The sequence below is a fragment of the Erythrolamprus reginae genome, chromosome 1 (genome assembly GCF_031021105.1).
Source record: "Erythrolamprus reginae isolate rEryReg1 chromosome 1, rEryReg1.hap1, whole genome shotgun sequence".
In the NCBI taxonomy this organism is placed as follows: Eukaryota; Metazoa; Chordata; class Lepidosauria; order Squamata; family Dipsadidae; genus Erythrolamprus; species Erythrolamprus reginae.
Window position 1 is genome coordinate 68,021,790 of NC_091950.1, and position 23,599 is coordinate 68,045,388.

The 23,599-nt window shown below is 40.0% G+C and overlaps 1 protein-coding gene across 2 annotated transcripts in view; it reads right to left on the reverse strand.

Moving 5' to 3' along the window:
• FLVCR2 (FLVCR choline and putative heme transporter 2) overlaps positions 1-23,599 on the reverse strand; it is a 52,145-nt gene that overhangs the window by 25,662 nt on the left and 2,884 nt on the right. For both annotated transcript variants that reach the window (XM_070754372.1, XM_070754363.1), the window contains exons 2-3: positions 4,517-4,658; positions 3,091-3,231 (exon numbers count right to left, since the gene is read on the reverse strand). In XM_070754372.1, the coding sequence (XP_070610473.1) occupies positions 3,091-3,231; positions 4,517-4,658 (283 nt within the window). The remainder of the gene's footprint in view (positions 1-3,090; positions 3,232-4,516; positions 4,659-23,599) is intronic.

Below are 23,599 nucleotides of genomic sequence, written 5' to 3' on the forward strand. Positions count from 1 at the left end.
TGCTCTTTATCTTTTCAGAACTAACAAAGAACAAGATACTCTTTGTTCCTAGATAGTAAATAGAACCTGGTACCAATGACACTAACAAATGTGTTCAGTCTATCATTATCAGCTTGAGATCCCAAAGGTGCTTTTTCAATGAGTAACTGGACTTTCTGGTTTTTCTCTAAAGACCTTTTGCTCCTTGGATGAGAAGTGAAACATCTTCAAAGAGAAACCAGAACGTCCAGTTGCTTCTTGAAAAAAAAACACCTTTGGGACAACCACGAATCTCCATGGACATCAGCTTGAGATCTATTCTGAATTACAGACTTTATTGCTGAAGGATCTGACCTGAGTTTTGGATCTTTATGTTCTTTACTGATCCCTCTGCTGTCATTTGTTTGAACATCTTAATTGATGAAGAGTTCTGGAGAACTTGAGAACTTTCATATAGTTTTGGATCATTATGATATTACTGTGTTTCTGAAAAAATAAGACAGGATCTTGTTTTCTTTTGACCCCCTAAAATATGGGCTTGGCCTTATTATTGGGGGGCTTATTATTTTGTGGGGGTGCAGCAGGCGGTGAGAGTGGGACTGGATGTCCCATTGCTGCCGCCTCCCCTGCCTGTTCTTGGTGCTGGCCGAGCAGCTGTCTTGCCGCCACTGCCTCAGGGAGCAGGACTCTGCAAGGCTTGTTGTGCCGTTGCATACATAAACTGCAGGACTGCCGCGAGCTTCATCATAATGGCATAGCTGACGTCCTGCCACTCACGGTTGTGCTGGTATGGCAAACCTCGCGGTAATGCTGCCGTTTGTGCATGCAACAGCACAACAAGTCTTGCAGAGTCCTGCTCCACAAGGCAGCGGTGATGGCCTGATAAGTCTCACAGAGACTCATTTCTGGCAGGTGGGACGTGTTGGGCAGTGAGACAAGCGTCCTACCTGACACTTGTAGCTCTGTTGCATTCCTTGGCATTGGAATAGAGTGGAGTGGAGTGGAGTGGAGAGAAGTGGAGAGGAGAGGAGTGGAGTGGAGTGGAGTGGAGTGGAGTGGAGAGGAGTGGAGAGGAGTGGAATGGAATGGAAAGGAATGGAATAGAATACCAAGCAAAAGATAAGAAAACAAGGATTAGCATTGATTGTATATTCCTTTCCTCTCAGTAAAAAGGAATAATGATTTTTAAAAATGATTTAAAAAGGAGCAGCAATGGGAAGAATAACATTTTTAAGTGATAAAGAATGGGGGCGGGATCTAAAGTACAGAGTGGAATAGATCAGGAACAGAAAGAATAGAAAGAGCCAATAATTAAGTCCAAAGACTAAGAAACAAGATGAGCTGAAATAAGATTTTTGACAACTACAGTGGTACCTTGGTTAATGACCACAATCCATTCCGGAAGGTTGGTTGTTAACCGAAATGGTCATTATCCGAAACAATTTTTCCCATAGGAAATAATGAAAATGGATTTAATTGGCTCCCAGCCTTTATTTATTTATTTATTTATTTATTACTTAGATTTGTATGCCGCCCCTCTCCGAAGATTTCTTATGGGGAAAATTGATCCCTTGTTTATCGCGGGTCTTCTGTTCCAGGACCACCCGCGATAAAAGACTTTTTTCTCTCACCACCCCCAAACCCATTGTCCCTCACTCCCACCCCCTTCTTCTTACCTCTTTACCCCTTACCCCCCCATTGTCCCTCACTCCCTACCTCTTTACCTCTTGCCTCTCTGCCTTCATCTCTTCGCCAGGGGAGCAGCAAAGCATTGCTTCGGATATGACGAGGTAGGCACTGAGTTTGCTGGTCCTAGCAGCGGCTTCTCTTTGATGAGAAAGGCAGCTGTGGCGGCAGCTTTTTTTCGGGGACAGTGGCAGTGGCGGGAGCCTGGGAGCCTGGGCATATATGTGATGTTCCCGGTGCTGCTGTTCCTCGAAAGAAAGCTGCCGGAGCCGCCTCAGCAGTTGTTGCTGCTGCCGCCGCCGTTGACTAGCTGGTGGCAGCGGCGGCAACAACTGCTGTAAATGAATATTTAAAGCTAAAGTAACACTAGTTAACTGCACCCGTGAACACTGAAAAGCTATCTGCAAAAAATTGCCTAATAAAGATAGCTGCTTTCCCATAGAGGCAAGAGTAGAAAAAAGCTAAATGCCTGATCACATTAGAGGAACTGAATTGCTTCCTCTTCAAATGTTGTGATTCAGCCTGAGGCTCCTCAGGGACCGGCTGGAGCTCTGCCGGATCCATGCCCAGAGGAGGAGGACAGTGAACAGGAGGGGGAGAACCAGGCAGATGGGGGAGAGGAACATCAGGAAGAGGAGGAGAGAGAGGAGCCTGAGACCCCCGGGGGGGGGGCCTCTCCCCAGCTAGTAACCTGGATTCATTGGATGAAGACGCACAGGCTATAATAGACATGAGGCAGCGACGTGCAGCTCAAAGACGGGGCCAATTAGAAAGGTATTTCCATCCCTGAATTGGCAACAGCTGGGTTTGGGTGTGGTTCTCCTCAGCAGGCTTGAAAAGGCAGGCCCCCCCTTACAGTCTTGTGGAGAGTTATCAACTGGGAGTCCTGTGACCTTGCTTCGATTCTTGGCGTCTCTGATCTTGGCTTGTGGCCTAGAAGTCTGGAAGACTTGGGGGAGGCATGGGTTTTATTATCTCCAGCGTTGTTTTTGCCAGCAAGAATCCTGTTTTATTGCCTGGCCTTTGTGAAACCTCTGTGAAGCTTCATAGTGTTCCTGTCTGTAAGAACAGTTTTTTGTTACCTGTGTTTGCTTTCAATTATATAAACTGCCTTTGCTTTTTACCAGTGTGTCTGGATACTCTTTTTGGTTGGTGTTGGCGTCTGGGGGGACCCAGACAGAACATCAAATTAACAAATTAAACAGCAGGTTGCCTTGGCAAAACTGATGCTTTGATATGCTTTAGGGTAATTTTCATGTAATTATATCTTCAACTCCTTTTGAGAACAAATACATTTGTTTAAGGAACATCCTATTTCGGAAATGTTTTAACACCTTATTTGTAAACCAAGAGGCTGGAAGGTAGATGAAATAACAGAAACATGAAAAAAGTGGCATGTTATATGATCCAATCAAGCGATCTTACCATAAGTGACTACCAACAGCACAAAGTTAACGTTAGAAAATAACCGGACGATGGATTTCAGATAGGAATATTCCTCTGGAGATGCTGCCTTAATCACAGCCTGGGCTGGACTTGGAGGATATGGAGGCTTTTCCTGAAACACTAGAGAAAAAAGGACAGAACCTGAAATGAGTAACTGAAGATTAAAATAAATTAAGATAAAAGCCAACTGAAAATAAAGTATAAATACTCAACCAAACTTTTTAACTATAATTTATTGAACCTCTGTAGTGGCGCATTTTGCAAATAACACCGAAGTACAATGGGGGAGATTTACACATCATACCAAGCTAAAATAATTTTGTAGAGATTCTCAGTAATCCAGTTCATGGTTATTCTAAGGGTGCTTTTTCAGGAGGCAATTAGACTTTCTGCGGTTTTTCTTTGAAGACATTTCACTTCTCCTACAAGCAGCTTCTTCAGCCCTGACAGGATAGTGGGGAATGGAAGGATTTAGATTCCTTGCTGGTCATTTGCATCCTTTTAGAGCAGGGATAGGCAAAGTTGGTTCTTCTATGACTTGTGGACTTCAACTCCCAGAATTCCTGTGCCAATCATGCTAGCTCAGGAATTCTGGGAGTTGGAGTCCACATGTCGTAGAAGAGCCAACTTAGCCTATCGTGTTTTAGAGGGTTCTTGGAGGTTTATGTGTCCTCAGAGTACTCACTTCTACTCAGGTCACCCTGAGGACACAGATAAACCTCCAAGTGCTTCAAGGACCGTCTAAGACCATGATGGCGAACCTATGGCAGAAATGCCAGAGGTGGCACATAGAGCCCTCTCTGTGGGCAAACATGCCATTGCCAGCTGATCTTCTGGGTTCTGGCGTGCACATGCGCTCCAGTTTCAGAAATCAGTGCTAAAAAGGTTAACCATCACTGATCTAAGAGGATGCAAATGACCAGCTGTCTGCAAGGAATATAAATCCTTCCATTCCCCACTACCGTGTCAGAACTGAAGAAGCTTCTTGATTGAGAAGTAAAATGTCTTCAAAGGAAAAACAAGAAAGCCCAGTTGCCTCCTGTAAAAGCATCTTTGGGATTGGCATAATGTAGTATTTAGAAGCCCACAGTTTAGACTCAAGAGATTGACTGTTTCAAAAAAAATAAAAATAAAAATTCATTCTCCTCTACCACATTTCTGTTCTCTTGGGCATCTGTTGTGTCCATGTGCCCACTTTGAAGTCAATCCTTTGCACAATTTGGCACAACGAAGACCATTTAAAGGGACCATTCTCCTTCCCAAACAATTACTCTAACTCTCTCATCTCCTTTCTGGTATAACTGTATAACTCCCAGTCTGGAACTGATACTCCAGCAGTTCAGTACCCACCTTAGCTGGGCCCTATGCCCTATGCCTTCAACTATATTTAATTATTTTGACTTACCAAAGACAACTAAGATGAAAAGTGCTGTTGCCACACCCGCTGTGATAAAAAACATGACGCCAATATGGTAAGCCAGATCCTCCTCTTTTTCCAAATCAGGAACCAGAACTGGTGGCAAGAGAAAACCAACTGCAATGCCAAGCTAAACAAAAAAATACAAATAATATGTCACTTCTTAACTATGTAAATAAAATAACTAATATGTTTTCAAATGATATTGTGTAATGTTTTAACAACAGTTGTAGGGAAATATCATTGTGATATTTGCCACTAATCTTTCTAATAATAACATCAATGCATATCATATAATTTTTAATTTTACTAGTATCACTGTAGTTATGGAAACTTATATTTATATCTTCATTATAAGTGCCTAAAATAACGATCTTAAATCTATTAACAATCTTAAGCAATTATCTGTGTGTGTGTTTGTGTGCGTGCGCATGTTCCTTCAATATATCACTGCATAGTTCTATGAGAATAGAAGTAAGGATTAAAATACTATAACAATTCACAAAATGATGAAACTTTAGCAGGAATGATAAAGGTACAAAGCAATGTTTATGTCCCCCAATTCTAAGTGAACAAATACTTGGCATTCTTCCAGAAACTTTCATGATCAAACATCAATGTATTTATTTTTCTTTGGGAGTTTCTGGGGTTGGCAAGAAAGTAGATCCCAAACAAGAAGGCATGGCAGGGAGCCCATTTTCAGACACTATATAAGGTATGAGGGTCGCCCAGAAAGTAATGCATCATATTTTTTTTCTTCAACAATTATTTACTGAACACAATGAAAGTTACACAAAAGAAAGAATAATGTTTCTTCTACACTCCCTATTTTTCCACATAATCTTTGTCCCGGTCTATGACCTTCCTCCAGCGAGACACAAGGGTATGTACGCCCAGTTGGTACCACTCCTTGTTCTGGTCATGAAATTATGTCTGTTCTGCTGACCCATCTTCTAATAGCCTCACCCTTTGTGTCCAACGACTAACCGTACTTCTGTCGATTCTCCATAAACTGTACAGAAAGGTTTGTGAATGTTCCCAACAGTTGCTTTATCCAGAGTGAGAAATTCAATGAGAACACACAGCTTGTAACACACATCACTTACAGATGCCATTTCGAAACATTGCTACAGCTATGCTATCTGTCTGAAAAAACACAAAATTTACACACACACACTCCTGACAATTCAAATAATGTATATCTAAAGTTTTGCATTCATACCATTACTGTAGGCTGAGGAAAAAAATGTGGTGCATTCCTTTCTTAGGCGACCCTCATCTATTATCTTTCTTTGACGTGACATCTTGCAGATAAATTGGATTAGAATTCACAAGGTTGCTGTCCCAAATACCTGGAGATCACTAGCTGGCTACACAGAATAATCTGATTTTGGAACGACATCAATAAAATAAAACCTTCAGGGATTGCCACTTCATTTGCTATTGGAGTGGGTGTTATTGAATAGATGAAAGAAACAAGAGATTGTGTGTGTTTTTTCCTGCTCCCCCGTAATATTGTTTGGTGAACACAATAAACCCTTTAAAAGGGAAACAGAAAGGCATCTACCCCCGGCCAGATTGGCCAAAATGCCCTGCAGTAGATCACCAAATTGCTGGAAATGTAATAATCAACAAGGGACGTTCTACCATCTGTGGTGGACATGTCTCAAAGCCAGGGAATATGGCCGGGGGGGGGGGGGGCGTTGTCAAAAAATGGATGGAGGAAATTGCAGAACAAAAAATTGATATGAAGCCAAAATTATTCCTTCTGGGTATTATAAAAGAAAATATAAGCAAAGAAACTCAATATATTATGTTGCATATAATTACCGCAGACATAATTACATTTGCCCAAAGTTGGAAACAAGAAAGCATCGCCTCAAGCACAATGATCATAAAAAAGATGCTGGAATGTGCTCAAACGGATAAATTAACGATGGAACTAAGAGATAGAGGAAACAGAGTACAGTGATACCTTGTCTTACAAACTTAATTGGTTCTGGGATGAGGTTTGTAAGGTGAAAAGTTTGTAAGACGAAACAATGTTTCCCATAGGAATCAATGGAAAAGCAATTAATGCGTGCAAGCCCAAAATTGATCCCTTTTGCCAGCCGAAGCGCCCATTTTTGCGCTGCTGGGATGCCCCTGAGGCTCCCGTCCATGGGAAACCCCACCTTCTGTGTTTTTGTGATGCTGCAGGAGAATCCCAGCAGTGCAAAAATGAGAGCTTCGCTGACAACGGAAGTCCGGAGGTGGGGTTTCCCAGCGAGGGGAGCCTCAGCGAAATTGCAGCATCGCAAAAACACGGAAGTCCTTGAAACCCCATCTCCGGACCTCTGTGTTTTTGCGCTGCTGCGATTTCACTGAGGCTCCCCTCGCTGGGAAACCCCACCTCCGGACTTCCGTTGCCAGTGAAGCGCTCGTTTTTGTGATGCTGCGATTTCCCTGGTGGGATTCCCCTGCAGCATCGCAAAAACACAGAAGTCCAGAGGTGGGGTTTCCCATGGAGCGGAGCCTCAGGGGAATCCCAGCAGCGCAAAAACGGGCGCTTCGCTGGCAACGGAAGTCCGGAGGCGGGCATCCCAGCAGCGGCGGTGGGTTTGTAAGGTGAAAATAGTTTGTAAGAAGAGGCAAAAAAAATCTTAAACCCTGGGTTTGTATCTCAAAAGGTTTGTATGACGAGACGTTTGTAAGACAAGGTATCACTGTATTATAAAACATGGAAGAGGTGGTATAACTAGCTAGAAAAAGAAATGTAAAATCAATACATAATGAATATACAGAAAATATAACAAAATGAAAAAATATTTAGAGTGTAACAGATGTGTAAATATTGTACATATTATATAAATGAGTAAATATGAAACAAGAAGATACAGTATACGTATAAAACAATAAGCTTTAGAATGGATAAATTGCAAATAAATATATTGCAAGAATGGGGATCTTGGGAAAGCATCATGTTCAGAGACCCCCTTTGAGGAGATGTGCAGTTCAGAAATGCAAAAAATAAACAAGCAAACCATTGAAAAGAAAGCTTTAGGAAGAGTCATTAGAAATAATAGCCATTGTAGTGTTATCTCTTTCATTCTAATGGTTGAGTCCTAGTGACTTCATGGATATGGAACAAGTAATTATTTTTGTCAATAATATGTAATTAGTTGTTGCTTCCTGGCTATTTCTAAGTCCAAGTTACAGTCCTGATATTTCCTAACTTGTCACACCCAAACATTAATCAGGACTGACTTAACTAGTTTATGATTCAAGATAAGGTCTATCAGGTGCTGCCAGCTACTGAAGCTCTATATCAGGGGACCCACACTGGTCTGCAGTATGGAAACAAACGAAGCCTTATCTGCGGGATGCAGGCAGCACGTAAAACCACATTCCCTCCGGTCCATGGAAAAAACTTTATACACGTGTTGTGGTTAGCTCTGGCCCAGCTCCTGCCCCAAGGACTGTGGATGTGGGGGAGACATCCACATGCTGCAGGCCTGTTTTGCTCCCGGTGGAATCTGCTGATGAAGGCTCCTCTGACCAAGAAGACATGAGTGACAGGGAGGAGGAGAGTGTGGCAGATAGCTCAGAAGGAGATCAATTATCTCTCTCCTCGTTGGATTCGGAACAAGAGTTAATGATACAGCCATGCACAAGGAGAGCGATGCATAGGCAGCAACAACTGAGAGAGTATTATCAAAGAAAATGAGGCCACCTGTGGTTGGGTGGGGCTGTGGTAATTAGCGAGGCTGCTATAAAGAGCAGCGTGTGGGTTTGGCCATTGTGGAGGATTATCTGATCATTGTATTTCGTGCCTGCCTTGCTGACTTCGACCTTGGTGTGTTGCTTTTCCCCCCGCTTTGAAACTAAAGCAAAGGGTGTTTCACTTTGTGAAAGAAGAAGGACTGTGAATTGCCTCACAGCTGCAAGCTAAGTATCTCAGAACTGATGAGGGATTTATACCAATTACCAGTTTGTTTGGAGACGAGTGCTCTTTGCTATACCAAAAGAGGGCTTAGTTTAAGTGAATTTTCATTATAAAGAACATTGTTTTGAATTTTCAAACGTGTGTGAGTCTGCAATTTGTACCTGTGAATTTTCGGGAGGATTCTACCAGAGAGCCCGACAGAACAACACGGATCCAGTCCCTGGTGCCCAAAAAGTGGGGAGGCCACTGCTCTATGTGATCATCCTACATAAACTTTATTACAATCTATAAAACAATTCTTAATTCTTGCATTTGTAATAAAAATTACAATTATGTCAATTCTGTAATTAAAAAGCAGGAAGAATTGCATGAATGAGCTACAGTATGTATACATATATAGTGCTGACTAAAACTGTTCAGCTAAACAGGTTTACTTCTTTATTAGAAACAACCGTATACTGAAGCATTTTATATCAGATCCATTTGGGGTTTTTCCCCAATTACAGATTTCTGGCAAAGGAAACAGGAAAGATGGTCTTCAACAGGATTATCATGTTCTCCAAACATTTGAGGCTAGTATCCAAGCTGCCTGATAATGAATTTGTTTGTTTGTTTGTTTGTTTGTTTGTTTTGTCACGTAGATATTGGTGGTATACAAAGATAGAATATTTATATACATGATACTAGTAAAAGAGAAACATTAGGACAGGGGACGAAAGACACTCTGGTGCACTTATGCACGTCCCTTACTGACCTCTTAGGAATCAGGGAGAGGTCAACAGATAAGAGTCTAAGGGTAAAGTTTTGGGGGTTAGGTGTTGATACTACAGAGTTCCATGCATCAACTACTCGGTTACTAAAGTCGTACTCTTATCGTGAACAAAGCAAAATCAAAGCTGTTTCCACAGGCTGCACTTTACGTATGGAATTGGAATACATGTTCTTATTATTCTCTGTGGTAACTTTGTTATTGTCCCAAGCTGTTTCACAACAGCAGACTAAAACAAATTTGAGGGTCAGCAAGCTAAACGACACAGTGCCTTTTAAAAACATATGAGGGAAGAGTGATGAGAAAAGTGTTCACGGGTACCAAATGACTCCCATCTTCTGGCTTTGGAAGACAAATTCAAATTCTGAAATGAACTTTGTGTCACATTTAACTTTTTGGAAACAAACGTGTGTCCGTGGTAGAATCAAGAATACCAATTACCGTAAGCTTACAAATCATTAACTTCCACAATGTTTGTTGGAGGTCTTCTTTTGCCAGACACTGCTCTACAATCCTCCTTTATTATCCCATACCTTGAAGCTCATCACAGTAATGAGAAGTACAGCCTGAAAAGAATTCACCATTATCTTTATATTATTATGATGGTTTTTTGCATAGTCAGCCAGAAGTTTATATTGGGTTTGGCACTTATTTAATCCCCCATCTAGTAGATATGGATGTTTGAAAGTCTTACATTATTATTATTTGTTAAATTTATGTCATCTATCACTCCATGGTAGCTCACAATAATAAAAATGGAAATGAAAGTTTTGTAAATGTAACAATAGCAAAGTAATGGGATAATACAGTAAACTATGAAAAATAAAACAATGAGCATAAAATAAAAGGATAAAGATTGGGTGAGAGCAGAAGCAGGGAATTATTATTATTATTATTATTATTATTATTATATTATTATTATTATTATTATTATTTATTGGATTTGTATGCCGCCCCTCTCCGTAGACTCAGAGGAGGGTTTGCTATCAAATTGTATCAACAGTTTCTAAGAATGCAATCTACAAAAATATATATATTACTATGAGACTTGTAAAGCTAAATATGTTAAATGCAATTACAGAAAGAAATATATATTTTCAATACATAATAATTAAGTTTTAAAAGTCAATGGCAGAATACAGTGATACCTCATCTTACGAACTTAATTCGTTCCGTGACGAGGTTCATAAGTAGAAAAGTTTGTAAGATGAAACAGTGTTTCCCATAGGTATTTTTTTTAATGTTTTTAAATTATTAGATTTGTCTTGAATTGTTTTACTGTTGTTGTGAGCCGCCCCGAGTCTACGGAGAGGGGCGGCATACAAATCTAATAAATAAATAAATAAAATAAATAAATAATCTAGTAGCCACCACCAATTTGGTTCTACCCATTGGGTCCCCAGCCAAAAAGCAGAGCTATGTATGCAGGCTCTAACAGAAGAGTAGGAGGCTGGACACAAATATCACCTTGGATGGTAGGATGATCCAAAAGAGAAATGCTACAGCAGAGAAGGCTGTTATGGATCCCAATAATCAGAGTTTAATGACTGATGGAATTCACAGTAGGCCCTCTCTGGTGGTACCAGTGTTGGGTTGTTACCTGTATGGTACAGTTCTATGAATAGGTAGTGGCGGCAGCGGTGGGAGCTCCACCGACCCCGGGCGCTTCTGCACATGTGTGCATGCCGAAGCATTGCATGCATGCAGAAACATTGGGTGCACGCACAAGCAGGCACACGAAACAGAAGCGATGGGATTAAGAACTCATCAATGGTGTATGCATGTGTATGTAACGTATTTTTGCTGATAATGAAAAGGAAGGGAGACTAGTATACAGTAGATCTATTTCAAACTATTTTGCTTTCAACTGTGAATGCATTCTTTCATCTGTTCAAAATCTAATTAGCTTTACTGAATGGTCTCTGGCCCTAATGAAATGAAAGGGGAAAAAAACCTTTCTAACTTTCTTCACGTTATGTATAATTTTATATATTTCAATCATGTCCCCACAGTTGCCTTTCTTCGAAACTAAAGTCCCAAACTTTCTAGCTTTTCCCCATAAATATTTCGATTTGAGGCTTCTGATAGTTTAACACTGCAGTCTTTAGCAACACGATAGTCAATGTTTCATTCACTTTCACTAGATCAGAAACTGATTCCCATGTAGCTGTTCCTGTTGACAGTAAATTGTTTCAACGCTTCAAAAGCATTTGGGAGATGTGTTTTTTGAATGCAGTACTGCTAACGGAGGGATTTTGTGACATGAAGCTAAACATTATTTACCGTAATTTAATTTAATTTATTAGATTTGTATGCCGCCCATCTCCGGAGACTCGGTGAGGGGTGTATGTAGTGGGGGGGGGAAATTAATTGATGATAAGCAAATAGCTATCTATGTGCACATGTAGAACACCACTGAAACTGAATGCTTTATATGTTGTTTAAGCTGATTTGTCTGTCCATTTTCTTTCATTTTTCTTTCTTTCTTTTCTTTGTATGTTCTGTTTGATTAAATTGTTTTTATATGTAGAAACTTAATAAAGATTATTTTTTTAAAAAAATAAAAAAATAAACATTCATTAATGTTTCTTGTTCACTGTTGTCCCACTTTCATTCTTCTGGATTTATGCACTGGTTCGAAATTTGCGGAAGTATTGCTGTTGAAAGCAGCCAAACATTAGTTTCTCAACTAGGGCAATTTCGAGATCGGTGGACTACAGTTCCCAAAATTCTCCAGCCAGTGTGTTGGAGTCTTGCCAAGATTCAGAAACGCCGTTAGAGCAGAAGTCACAAAGCCCTAGCTTGTAGACCACAGGCAGCCCTCCAAGGCCTTTTCTGAGACACCCAAGGCTACTTTAGAAAGGCAGCTCAGAAAAGGAACAGCATCGTCCATGGACAACTTTCCACTCCCACAATCCATGGAATTATAGATTGACTCAGTTCCCCAGGCAGGGCAATGGGAAGGCAAGGCATTTGATTGATTGGATTGATTAATTGATTGGATTGATTGATTGATTGTTCTTGCATGCTGCCCAACTCCCGAAGGACTCTGGGCGGCTTCCAATGAATAAGAATAATACATAAAAAACAGCATAAAAACATTAATAAAAAGCCAACCAAACATACATGCTCTCACCCACATTCCTAGCCAATCCCAGGATATAATGTCATTTGGCAGGGCCCAGGGGAAGAGCCTTCTCTGTGGTGGTCCCGACCCTCTGGAACCAGCTCCCCCAAGATTAGAACTGCCCCCACCCTCCTGGCCTTTCATAAGCTCCTTAAAAACCACCTCTGCCCTCAGGCATGGGGGAACTGAGATAACTTCCCCAGGCCTATACTGTTTATGTATGGTCTGCGGAGAGGGGTGGCATACAAATCCAATCAATCAATCAATCAATAAATAAATAAATAAATAAATAAATGTTTTCTTAAATTATGGGTTTTTAGTTTTAATTATTAGATTTGTATTGTACATTGTTTTTTCTATTACTGTTGTGAGCCGCCCCGAGTCTACGGAGAGGGGCGGCATACAAATTTAATAAATAAATAAATAAAATTCCAGGCCTGCTGGAAGAGCCAGGTCTTCACGGCTTTACAGAAGGCCGGTAAAGTGGGAAAGGTGCAAATCTCCGGAGGCAGTTGATTCCACAAAGTCGGAGCACCCACAGAGAAGGCCCTTCCCCGCGGGCCTACTAGCTGACATTGTTTGGCTGATGGGACCCGGAGAAGGCCGACTCTGTAGGCTCTTATCAGCCGCTGTGAGGTATGCGGCATTGCTAGGGAAAGAGGGCCACAATGCTGATGTTGTCTTGGGGAGAGAAGAAAGCATGGTCAAGGACGAGGGTCAAGTTAATGAGAGTCTTTCAGTCAGGAAAAAGAAGGGAGGGTAGGCAGGCAGGAAGGAAGGGAGGATAGGCAGGCAGGAAGGATCTCTGCCAGGCAAAATGAAAGGGGAAAAAAGCAAGGAAAAAGAGTAAAGGGAAAAAAATTAGCTCCCTGTTCATCATAAGAGAGAAGAAAAACAGGATTGAGACAGGTCTTGGAAAATGGATTTCCCAGATTATATCATCCTGGATATGTCCTTACCACTTTCTTCCTTTCAGTTCAGCTTCTTATACGAATTGGCTGTACAGGTTCTCCAAGAAATATTTTGCCCAATAATGATTAAAAGTAAATCTGGCACGTCTTTCAAAGCGTTTAAGATTAAACAGACGAATTCCCTTCCCAAATTGCTGAACAACTTGGCATTGGAAAAATAGAAGTAAATACAGTTCTTGCTGGCATCCTGCAATTTCTCAAGGGCAGGTTTATAATTCAAAAATAATGCTGGCTCCTACTGATAAGATAAAGGTCTTCTCTCAGAATTAAACTGCTTGTTTATTCTTTAAAGTGAACACCAACTGAAAAATTGACCCCGACACATTATATCAAGTTAAGGCTCTTGGAAAATCTAATTAAAGACCCCAAAGTACATATTAAGTACTAACGCTTCAAAATAACAATTAAGAATACCAACTCCACTCCAAACTCAAGTAATTTCTCTTACTATGTTTTTGCTCTGTTTCAAACATAAATAACTATATTGCAGTACAACTTAATTTTTCCCACATGGCCATTGCAATATATGTGGGTCTGACCCGAACGACACTTGAGATAATGTTTCGCTAATGTTCCTTATAGTTTCCTTCCTATATAGACTGTATTTTGTTTACTGAAGAATCACGGCCAGCGCTATTACTCTGTCAACATGCAATTCTGCCTCCTCCCTTTCCAAAACTATCAGCTCAACAGGCAATCCATGCAAAAAAAGCAGTGTTTCTCAACGTTGGCATTTGTAACCTATATGGATTCCAAATTGCAGAATTCCTCAGTCAACATGTTGGCTGGAGAATTCTGAGAGCTGAACTCCACGAATGTTAGAGTTTATAAAATTGAAAAAACTCTTCTAGAAGATGACTCCCTGGTCTTTTGGGACGGGGAAACATAATTGGAATTCTAACAACTTCTTGTGAGCAGGAAAAAGGGTTTTCTATTTTTCTAAAGAAAGCTGCTATGCCAAATCAATCATAAAGATGATCTCCTCAAAGATACAACTTTTACAATAAAACAGAGGAAATTACAGCTAGTGGCATTAACATTTCCTAGGACAGTAGTGGCAAACTTTTTTTGATTCGCGTGCCAAAAGGTGGGGAACGTGGGAGAGGTTGCGTGTGTTCACACCCATACCTATTATTATTATTATTATTATTATTATTATTATTATTATTACTACTATTATTATTATTTAGACTTGTATGCTGCCGTTCTCCGAAAACTCGGGGCGGTTCACAGAATACAATACAAAAACAATATGTGTACAAATCTAATAGTTAAAAACTATAAGCTAAAATCCCATTACATTAAAAAGCAGTCAATTAACTCAATCACATCCACATATAACATTTAATTAAGAGTGAGATTGTGATCCCGCTATATAGAGTGCTGGTGAGACCACATTTGGAATACTGTGTTCAGTTCTGGAGACCTCACCTACAAAAAGATATTGACAAAATTGAATGGGTCCAAAAACGGACTACAAGAATGGTGGAAGGTCTTAAGCATAAAACTTATCAGAAAGACTTAATGAACTCAATCTGTATAGTCTGGAGGACAGAAGGAAAAGGTGGGACATGATCGAAACATTTAAATATGTTAAAGGGTTAAATAAGGTTCAGGAGGGAAGTGTTTTTAATAGGAAAGTGAACACAAGAACAAGGGGACACAATAAAACCAGTTTCTGATTGTTCATACTACCAAAAGGAAGGACTAAAAAGTATCATTCTCAGTATTAGCAATGTTCAAACTATGATTGATGTTGCTTAACTAGCCAATCAGCAAGTTATATGTGTGTGCATATACACAACAGGAATATCAGTAGGGAAATCTCATATTTCACCTGTAAAAATTATTCAGAAAAATGCAGCACTAAGAAAACTTGACATACACCATGGTAACCAACTATTTCTGACATAGTAAAACAACAAAGAATTAGAAGGCACGTCATGAAGTGCCCCAGAAAATGGCATGACAGAAACAATCACAAACAGTATGTGGCACACTGCACTATTTAGAAAGGTATTTGTGCATTCAATGTGTGGCATAAATAGCCACAGTTTAATTTTAGGAGCTTTAATTTCTGATAACTGTCTTGGGCATCGAGTGATTCATTAATTATTATTATTATTATTAATTCAACCTTGGACTCAGGGCAGCTTACAACATAAAAAAATACAATGTTGAATAAGCAAATTTCGGATACAGACAAACATGAAAGCAAACAAACATGAAAGCCATGAGAATATTTTTAAAGAGATATCAACAGAACAATATCACCAGCATTCTGATCCCGCTATATAGAGTGCTGGTGAGACCACATTTGGAATACTGTGTTCAGTTCTGGAGACCTCACCTACAAAAAGATATTGACAAAATTGAACGGGTCCAAAGACGGGCTACAAGAATGGTGGAAGGTCTTAAGCATAAAACGTATCAGGAAAGACTTAATGAACTCAATCTGTATAGTCTGGATGACAGAAGGAAAAGGGGGGACATGATCGAAACATTTAAATATATTAAAGGGTTAAATAAGGTTCAGGAGGGAAGTGTTTTTAATAGGAAAGTGAACACAAGAACAAGGGGACACAATCTGAAGTTAGTTGGGGGAAAGATCAAAAGCAACATGAGAAAATATTATTTTACTGAAAGAGTAGTAGATCCTTGGAACAAACTTCCAGCAGACATGGTAGATAAATCCACAGTAACTGAATTTAAACATGCCTGGGATAAACATATATCCATCCTAAGATAAAATACAGAAAATAGTATAAGGGCAGACTAGATGGACCATGAGGTCTTTTTCTGCCGTCAGACTTCTATGTTTCTATGTTTCTAATATAAGAAGAGATAGAATATCAACCATCCTGAATTTCACATGTACCATCTTTTTAAATGTTAGCAGTACAATTGTTATCTACAACCTGCTTCTTGGAGGCATGAATCCAATAGCATTGACTCATAGTATCTCATGGCCTGCAAACCAAAGATATAGAGCAGTGATGGCGAGCCTATGGCACGCGGAGCCATATCTGCCGGCACATGAGCCATTGCCCAAGCTCAGCCCCAGCACGTAAATGTGCACCAACCAGCTGATTTTTAGCTTGCATGGAGGCTCTGGGAGGACAATTTTGGCTTCAGAGAGTCTCCAGGGTGGTGTGGGAGGGTGTTTTTGCCCTTCCCAGGCTCCAGGGAAGCCTGTGGAGGGTGAAAAACCGGCCTACTGGGCCCACCAGAAGTTGGGAAATGAGCTGTTTCTGGCCTCCAGAGGGCTTCTGGAAGGGCATTGGAGGCAATTTTCGCCCTCCGCAGGCATTGAATTATGGGTGTGGGCACTCACATAGCGCGTCAGTAGCAGCGGTAAGTGCAATTTGCCCCTGAACGGACAGTTATAATAATAATAATAATAATAACAACAACAACAACAACAAATTAACAACAACAACAACAACAACAACAATAATAATAATAATAATAATAATAATAATAAATTAATTTGTATGCCGCCCCCTCTGAAGACTCGGTGCAGCTCACAACAACAATAAGCAATGTAATAAAAATCCAACAATTAAAAACTAAAGCTAAAAACCCACTAGCATTTAAAAACAGTCAATACTACCCAATAATACCACACATAAATGTTACTAGTCAACAAGGGAGTACATCAACTACCCCATGCCTGGAGACATAGGTAGGTTTTCAAAGTCTTGCGTAAGGCGAGGAGGATGGGGGTAGTTCGAATCTCCGGAGGAAGTTGATTCCAGAGGGACGGAGCCGCCACAGAAAAGGCTCTTCCCCTGGGTCCTGCCAGACGACATTGTTTAGTCGACGGGACCAGGAGAAGGCCAACTCTGGTTATGTATTTTGCTCCCCAAATTTGTATGATGCTCATTCCCAAATGGTTCTGGATTAAAATCTGAAGCCCAATAAAACTGATGTGGTTTTAAAGTTTTGCAAATCTGGCAAAATAATTTTTATGAATTGTTTTTCATGAATCCTACTTGGCAGAATCATTTTCCTTTGTTTTTGACCTGTGTGCCTGCTTGGATTTCAAGATTCTAAACTCTATAATTCCATGCAAAACTTTTAGCCTTTTGCAATCCTCCCTCAATTCACTCCCTCTCTCAATGGCTGACTTCAAAACAAGAAAGGCAATTACCTAATACCAATTGTTTGTTCTGCCTACACACTATGCTTATCATAGATGAAGATTTATATATTTATTCATTAACCTTATTTACATGGTCATTCTCTCATATGAGTGATTCCTGGAGATGTACAAGGATTAAAACACAAATCACAGGACACAACCCATTTTGTGCAAGGATAAGACAACGGAGAGGGGCAGTATACAAATCTAATTAATAATAATAATAATAATAATAATAATAATAATAATAATAGTAATAACTTTAATTACTGAAAAAAAACACATAGAGCTTTCCTTTTTAAACTCAAGTAAGGGAAAGTTCTATAATAATTATTATTATTATTCCCAAAGTCTTTAGAAATTGGGCAGGATATGAAATTAATATTAATATTAATACAGCATTTTTGTTGGTTGCCTAGTCAGACAGATGTTTAGACCAACCAATGGTATATTTTTTTATTATTGTTGTTATGAAGTGAACACAAGAACGAGGGGGCACAATCTGAGGTTAGTTGGGGGAAAGATCAGAAGCAACATGAGAAAATATTATTTGACTGAAAGAGTAGTAGATGCTTGGAACAAACTTCCAACAGACGTGGTTGGTAAATCCACAGTAACTGAATTTAAACATGCCTGGGATAACATAGATCCATCCTAAAACTAGATGGACCATGAGGCCTTTTTTTGCCGTCAATCTTTTATGTTTCTATGTTTCTCTATGTTGTTGTTGTTGTTGTTGAACCTCTTCCTTCCCTATAATCTTCAGCTAATGCTCTTGTACAAAGTAGTACAATTTGAATGAGGTGTTTACAACCAGGGTTTTTCTGTGGCTTTCAGATAAGCTGTTCAGAAAAAGGAAGTTTAGTTATCGGGCATTTCCAGATATATCAGAAGAACAAATACTGTAGAGTATAGAAGAACACACATGCGATAAAACATACAGGGGGATGAATGGTTGTTATAAATAAGGTATATTTTATGAATAAGAACAATATTATTACAGTCAATCATTCTAGCTTTAGACTTCATTTGTAGATTATACATCTGGTTAATATACTACTAAAGTCCACTTTGGGCTCCCAGCTATCATGAAATTGAACAAATTGGGTCACAATAACCAGTTTAAACCAAACTATTTGTCAAAACCCAATGATATTATACACAAATGGTTAAATTCCTCTTAATACACAGTGTATCTGCTCAGAAACTTACAGGGAGTTTAAGCATGTGACTTACTAGGAACCAGAGACAAAGCTACAGAATCAGCAGAAAGAACTTGATGACTACAGACATAACAAAATCTTCATTTAAGGATACCACCTAGATCAAGGATTCTCAAACTTGGCAATTTTAAGATGTGTGAACTTTAAATCCCAGAATTCACCAGCCAGCCAAGAAACAGAGTTGGGTCATTCATTGTCAAGTGGACCAATTTTCAGAATCTTCCCCACTGACTTTGTGGGGACACCTGGTCCACTTGACAAAGAATGACTCAATTAGGGGTAATCTAATATGGACAAATAAACTTACTGAAAAGTTCTAAAATAAATAGATGTAACTTTATTTTGGACATTGACTACTAAAAATGAACAACACAAAATTATTCCCTACCAAAAAGAACGATCAGCAACTTTTCATAAGTAGAGTAACTTTTGGATGAAAAAATGGAAAAATAAATATCATGTAAATTAACCAGTCCCAAAAGATCTAACAAAAGATAAATATATTCAATGCAAAAACAATTTTGCAATATAGAGTTGCTTAAGTAGCTTATACATTCTCTCAGAGTCAGCATGTTCCTGGGATGTCAGTATCCATTGTTCCTCAGCTCATTAGGTAGGTAATTGTGTTAGTAGGCTTTCAAAACATAACAGTTCAAACTGTCAAGATTCAGGCCAGGTACAATAAAAAATCTCATTGCTGTATCGACTTTTAGCCTTATATTCAGGAATGGTTAAATTAATGGCTTCACTGCAGGCAAAAATAAGGGCAGACAGTTATATATTCAGAAGATATGCCTACTATAGTACACAGATATTTTACACTCCATTGTCTCCCCTTTTTGTTTGTATTATACTTCTGTGTCCTTTCTTTTTTCCTACCAAGTCAACAGAAATATGAATATCCAATTCCTGATTTTGAAAAAAGGAGGCATCCAAACAAGTTGACACAATAGATTGGTTGAGCCTGGGAATAGTGGTTCCCACCTCACCGTCTATTCCTTCAACACCTCCCTTCCAATGTTCTCTTCCTCCTGAAGGTCAGTAGGGGTCTAATAGAAACATAGAAACATAGAAGTCTGACAGCAGAAAAAGACCTCATGGTCCATCTAGTCTGCCCTTATACTATTTCCTGTATTTTATCTTAGGATGGATATATGTTTATCCCAGGCATGTTTAAATTCAGTTACTGTGGATTTATCTACCACATCTGTTGGAAGTTTGTTCCAAGCATCTACTACTCTTTCAGTAAAATAATATTTTCTCATGTTGCTTTTGATCATTCCCCCAACTAACTTCAAATTGTGTCCCCTTGTTCTTGTATTCACTTTCCTATTAAAAACACTTCCCTCCTGGACCTTATTTAACCCTTTAACATATTTAAATGTTTCGATCATGTCCCCCCTTTTCCTTCTGTCCTCCAGACTATACAGATTGAGTTCATGAAGTCTTTCCTGATACGTTTTATGCTTAAGACCTTCCACCATTTTTGTAGCCAGTCTTTGGACCCGTTCAATTTTGTCAATATCTTTTTGTAGGTGAGGTCTCTGTAGGAGATCTTGATCACTGAAGGAGCCAGAAAGTCTTCAGCAGAAGGCATGGCCTGTGGCCTGTTAGGGAGAGCATGAACCTTAGTAGATACTGGGGGCCACCCAGAGTTTGTTGCAGATGGGCAGTCATATAAATGTTTTAAATATATAAAATATTATAAGTAAACTTAGCCATTGAGAAACGATCAGACTAAATATCTCGCTGATAGATTACATAGCAACAACAGTATTATTTTAAGGTCACATCTATTGTCTCTCTTTTATCAAGCAGGAACAGAGAAAAGATGGCATGAATCTGGGTATCTATTAGACATTAGATTATTAAAGTAAGTCATAGTTCTAAAAACTACTTGATGAAAGAGACAAAGCAACTGTCTCAATGGCATGGTAGAAGCCAGGGCAAAGGTATGCCCATGTTTCTCCAGCACTCCGCGGACTGCATTGGCTGCCGATTGGTTTCTGGATGCAATACAAAGTGTTGGTTATGACCTATAAAACCCTACATGGCATCAGACCAGATTACTGACGATTACTTGCAGGACTGCCTCCTCCTGCATGAGTTCCAGTGACCGGTCAGGTACCAGAGAGTCAGCCTTCTCCAGGTCCTGTCAACAAGACAATGTCTCTTGGCAGGGCCTATGGGAAGAGCCTTCTCTGTGGGGGCTCTGGCCCTCTGGAATCAGCTCCTCCCAGAGATTCGCACTAACCCCACCCTCCTTGCCTTCCATAAGAGTCTGAAGACTCATCTATGCCACCAGGCTTGGGGTCACCACATCTTAGCCCCTGGCCAACAAGTGTGAAGTATGCTTGTTGTTGAAATGGGAATGGGAGATTTTTAATGACACCATGGTTTCTTAGAGTAATTAGTTAATTAATTGGATTTTTAGATATTTATATTGTATATTGTCTTTTGATATGTAAGCCACCCCAAATCCTCGGAGAGGGCAGCATATAAATGAAATAAACAAACAAATAAACAAACAAATAAATAAATGGATGGACTATCTTGGAGAAGACATTAATTACCACCAGGCGTTATATGTAGTTTTAAAGTGTAAGGAAATTTATTTATTTATTTAGATTTGTATGCTTCCATAGACCTCTTTGGAGGAAACAGAAAAAAAGAATCCAGCTGTTTATTACTTTATTATATTTATTTATTATATTTATTATATTTCTATACGGCATAAAAAATGAATAAATAAATAAATAGAGTTATTTCCCTAGTCAATAAACCACAGCCATACTTCTCTGATTGAAAAACCCACTTTAAAATGAAACCCTTAGAGAAAAGGTTTAGAATGTATACTACCAACCTGGTGAGGGGGGGAAAAACATCTGGGAAGATATCATTTCTGTATATGGCATGTAATGTCATTCTGAGTGTCTAACAGCTATAGAATGAGTGGAAACAAAAACCATATTTCAGATCTAATAGCGGTACAATCCACTCAGTCCTTTTAGCTTCCAAACATGGAAACAATCCATTCACAACACTGTACACATATACTCGGAAAATACAGTATACTGATAGGTATACAGCTAGTTCTCAACTTATGACCAGTAGCTTAGTGACTCTGAACTTATGACAGACCCTCCAAAAGGTACTTACAACTCAGATTCAAAGTTCCGATGACCAGGCCTTACTCTCTGGGCATATGGTTACAGGGAGGACAAGGTGGAACACAATTCCACCAGTGGAAATTTATTGATTGATTGATTGGATTTGTATGCCGCCCCTCTCCGAGGACTCGGGCCGGCTCACAACGTAAATGAAGCTGTGTGTCCAGCTCCAGCTGACCATCCCACCCTCCCATCCTCCTCCTCGGAAAGCGGCAAGGAGACCAGCACCGGCAGGAGTTGCAGGGGGCAAATTTCCTCCCCCCTCTTTTTTCAACAGCTGATTGGCACCTGTTCGCTTAGCTACACAGCCTCAGGCAGGGAGTGACCCAGGAAGGAGAGCACAGGAAACGCAAAGCAAATTGTCACCCCAGAGAGCGTCACTGGGGAGGTTGTAAGTCGAGGAGTTAACTTGATGATCTTTCAAGCCACTCCCACCAGGTCACATGATTGGCAAGCCACTCCTACCCAGTCATATGACCATCAAGCCACACCCACAAAATAAGCCACACACACAGTATGGCAGTAAAAATGTTGGCTGCCCATTGCTGCACATGGTTACATATTGGGCACTAGGCAGTATTTTCCAGCACTCCACAGTCACAATTTACTTCTTCTTTTTTTTGCCATTACGTCTAATTACCAGCAAAAAAAACCAAACCCCTGCCTACTGTGGAAAATGAGTTCACTTCACAAGTGCTGCTTTTCCTTAACGACCGCTACAAAGCATTTTGTAAAATCAGGTCAGTTGAATAAGCCGAACACTACTGAAGTACAGATTCAAAAATATTAATATTCTTATAATCTTTAAGACTCTTCATCCCAAACTTCCATTGTTAACAATATTACATTGGTTACTTGTTCATTTGTTTTCCTGCAGTGGTTAATGTGGTGTCTGGTTCACATTTATTAGACTGCTATCCCACCTTTCCTTCAGGAATTGAAGGGAGCATGTGTAGCAATTCTTCCTTCTGTTTTTCCCAACAATAGCAACATTGCAAGTTAAGATTGGGACAAGAATGATTAGCAATAGCATTTAGACTTATATACTGCTTCATAGTGCTTTTACAGCCCTCTCTAAGCGGTTTACAGAATCAGCATATTGCCCCCAACAATCTGGGTCGTCATTTTATCCACCTCGGAAGGATGGAAGGCTGAGTCGACCTTGAGGCGGTGGTGAGATTTGAACCGCTGAACTAAAGCTAAAGCTCATAGGTCAGAAAGTGAGGACAAAGAAAGGGAAATATTTCTTCACCCAGAGGGTTGTTGGTTTATGGAATTCACTTCCAGAAGAGGTTGTGACAGCTGTCAGCCTTGACAGCTTCAAGGCAGGATTAGAAAGATTCATGGATGCCAAGTGTATTGGTGGTTATTGAAATGGATGTCCAAGTGCCGCTTCTATGTTGGTTGAGGCAGGCAGGGTTCCCTTGAGTACCATTTGTTGGGGGTCAGAGGAAAGGGAGGGTCTTGCCTTCTCCTTCTGCTCAAGATCCCCATGGACAATTGGTGGGCCACTGTGTGACACAGAATGCTGAACTCGATGGGCTTCGGCCTGATTCAGCATGGCTCTTCTTATGTTCTTATGAACTACAGCTAGCAGTTAGCTGAAGTAGCCTGCACTCTAACCACTGCGCCACCCCAGCTCGATTATGTGGCCAGAGTCACCCAGGGAGGCTCCAGAGCTGAGAGCGAACTAAAAGCCAGTCTCCCTGTTTTTATTTCAACCCCATAATCACGATACCACA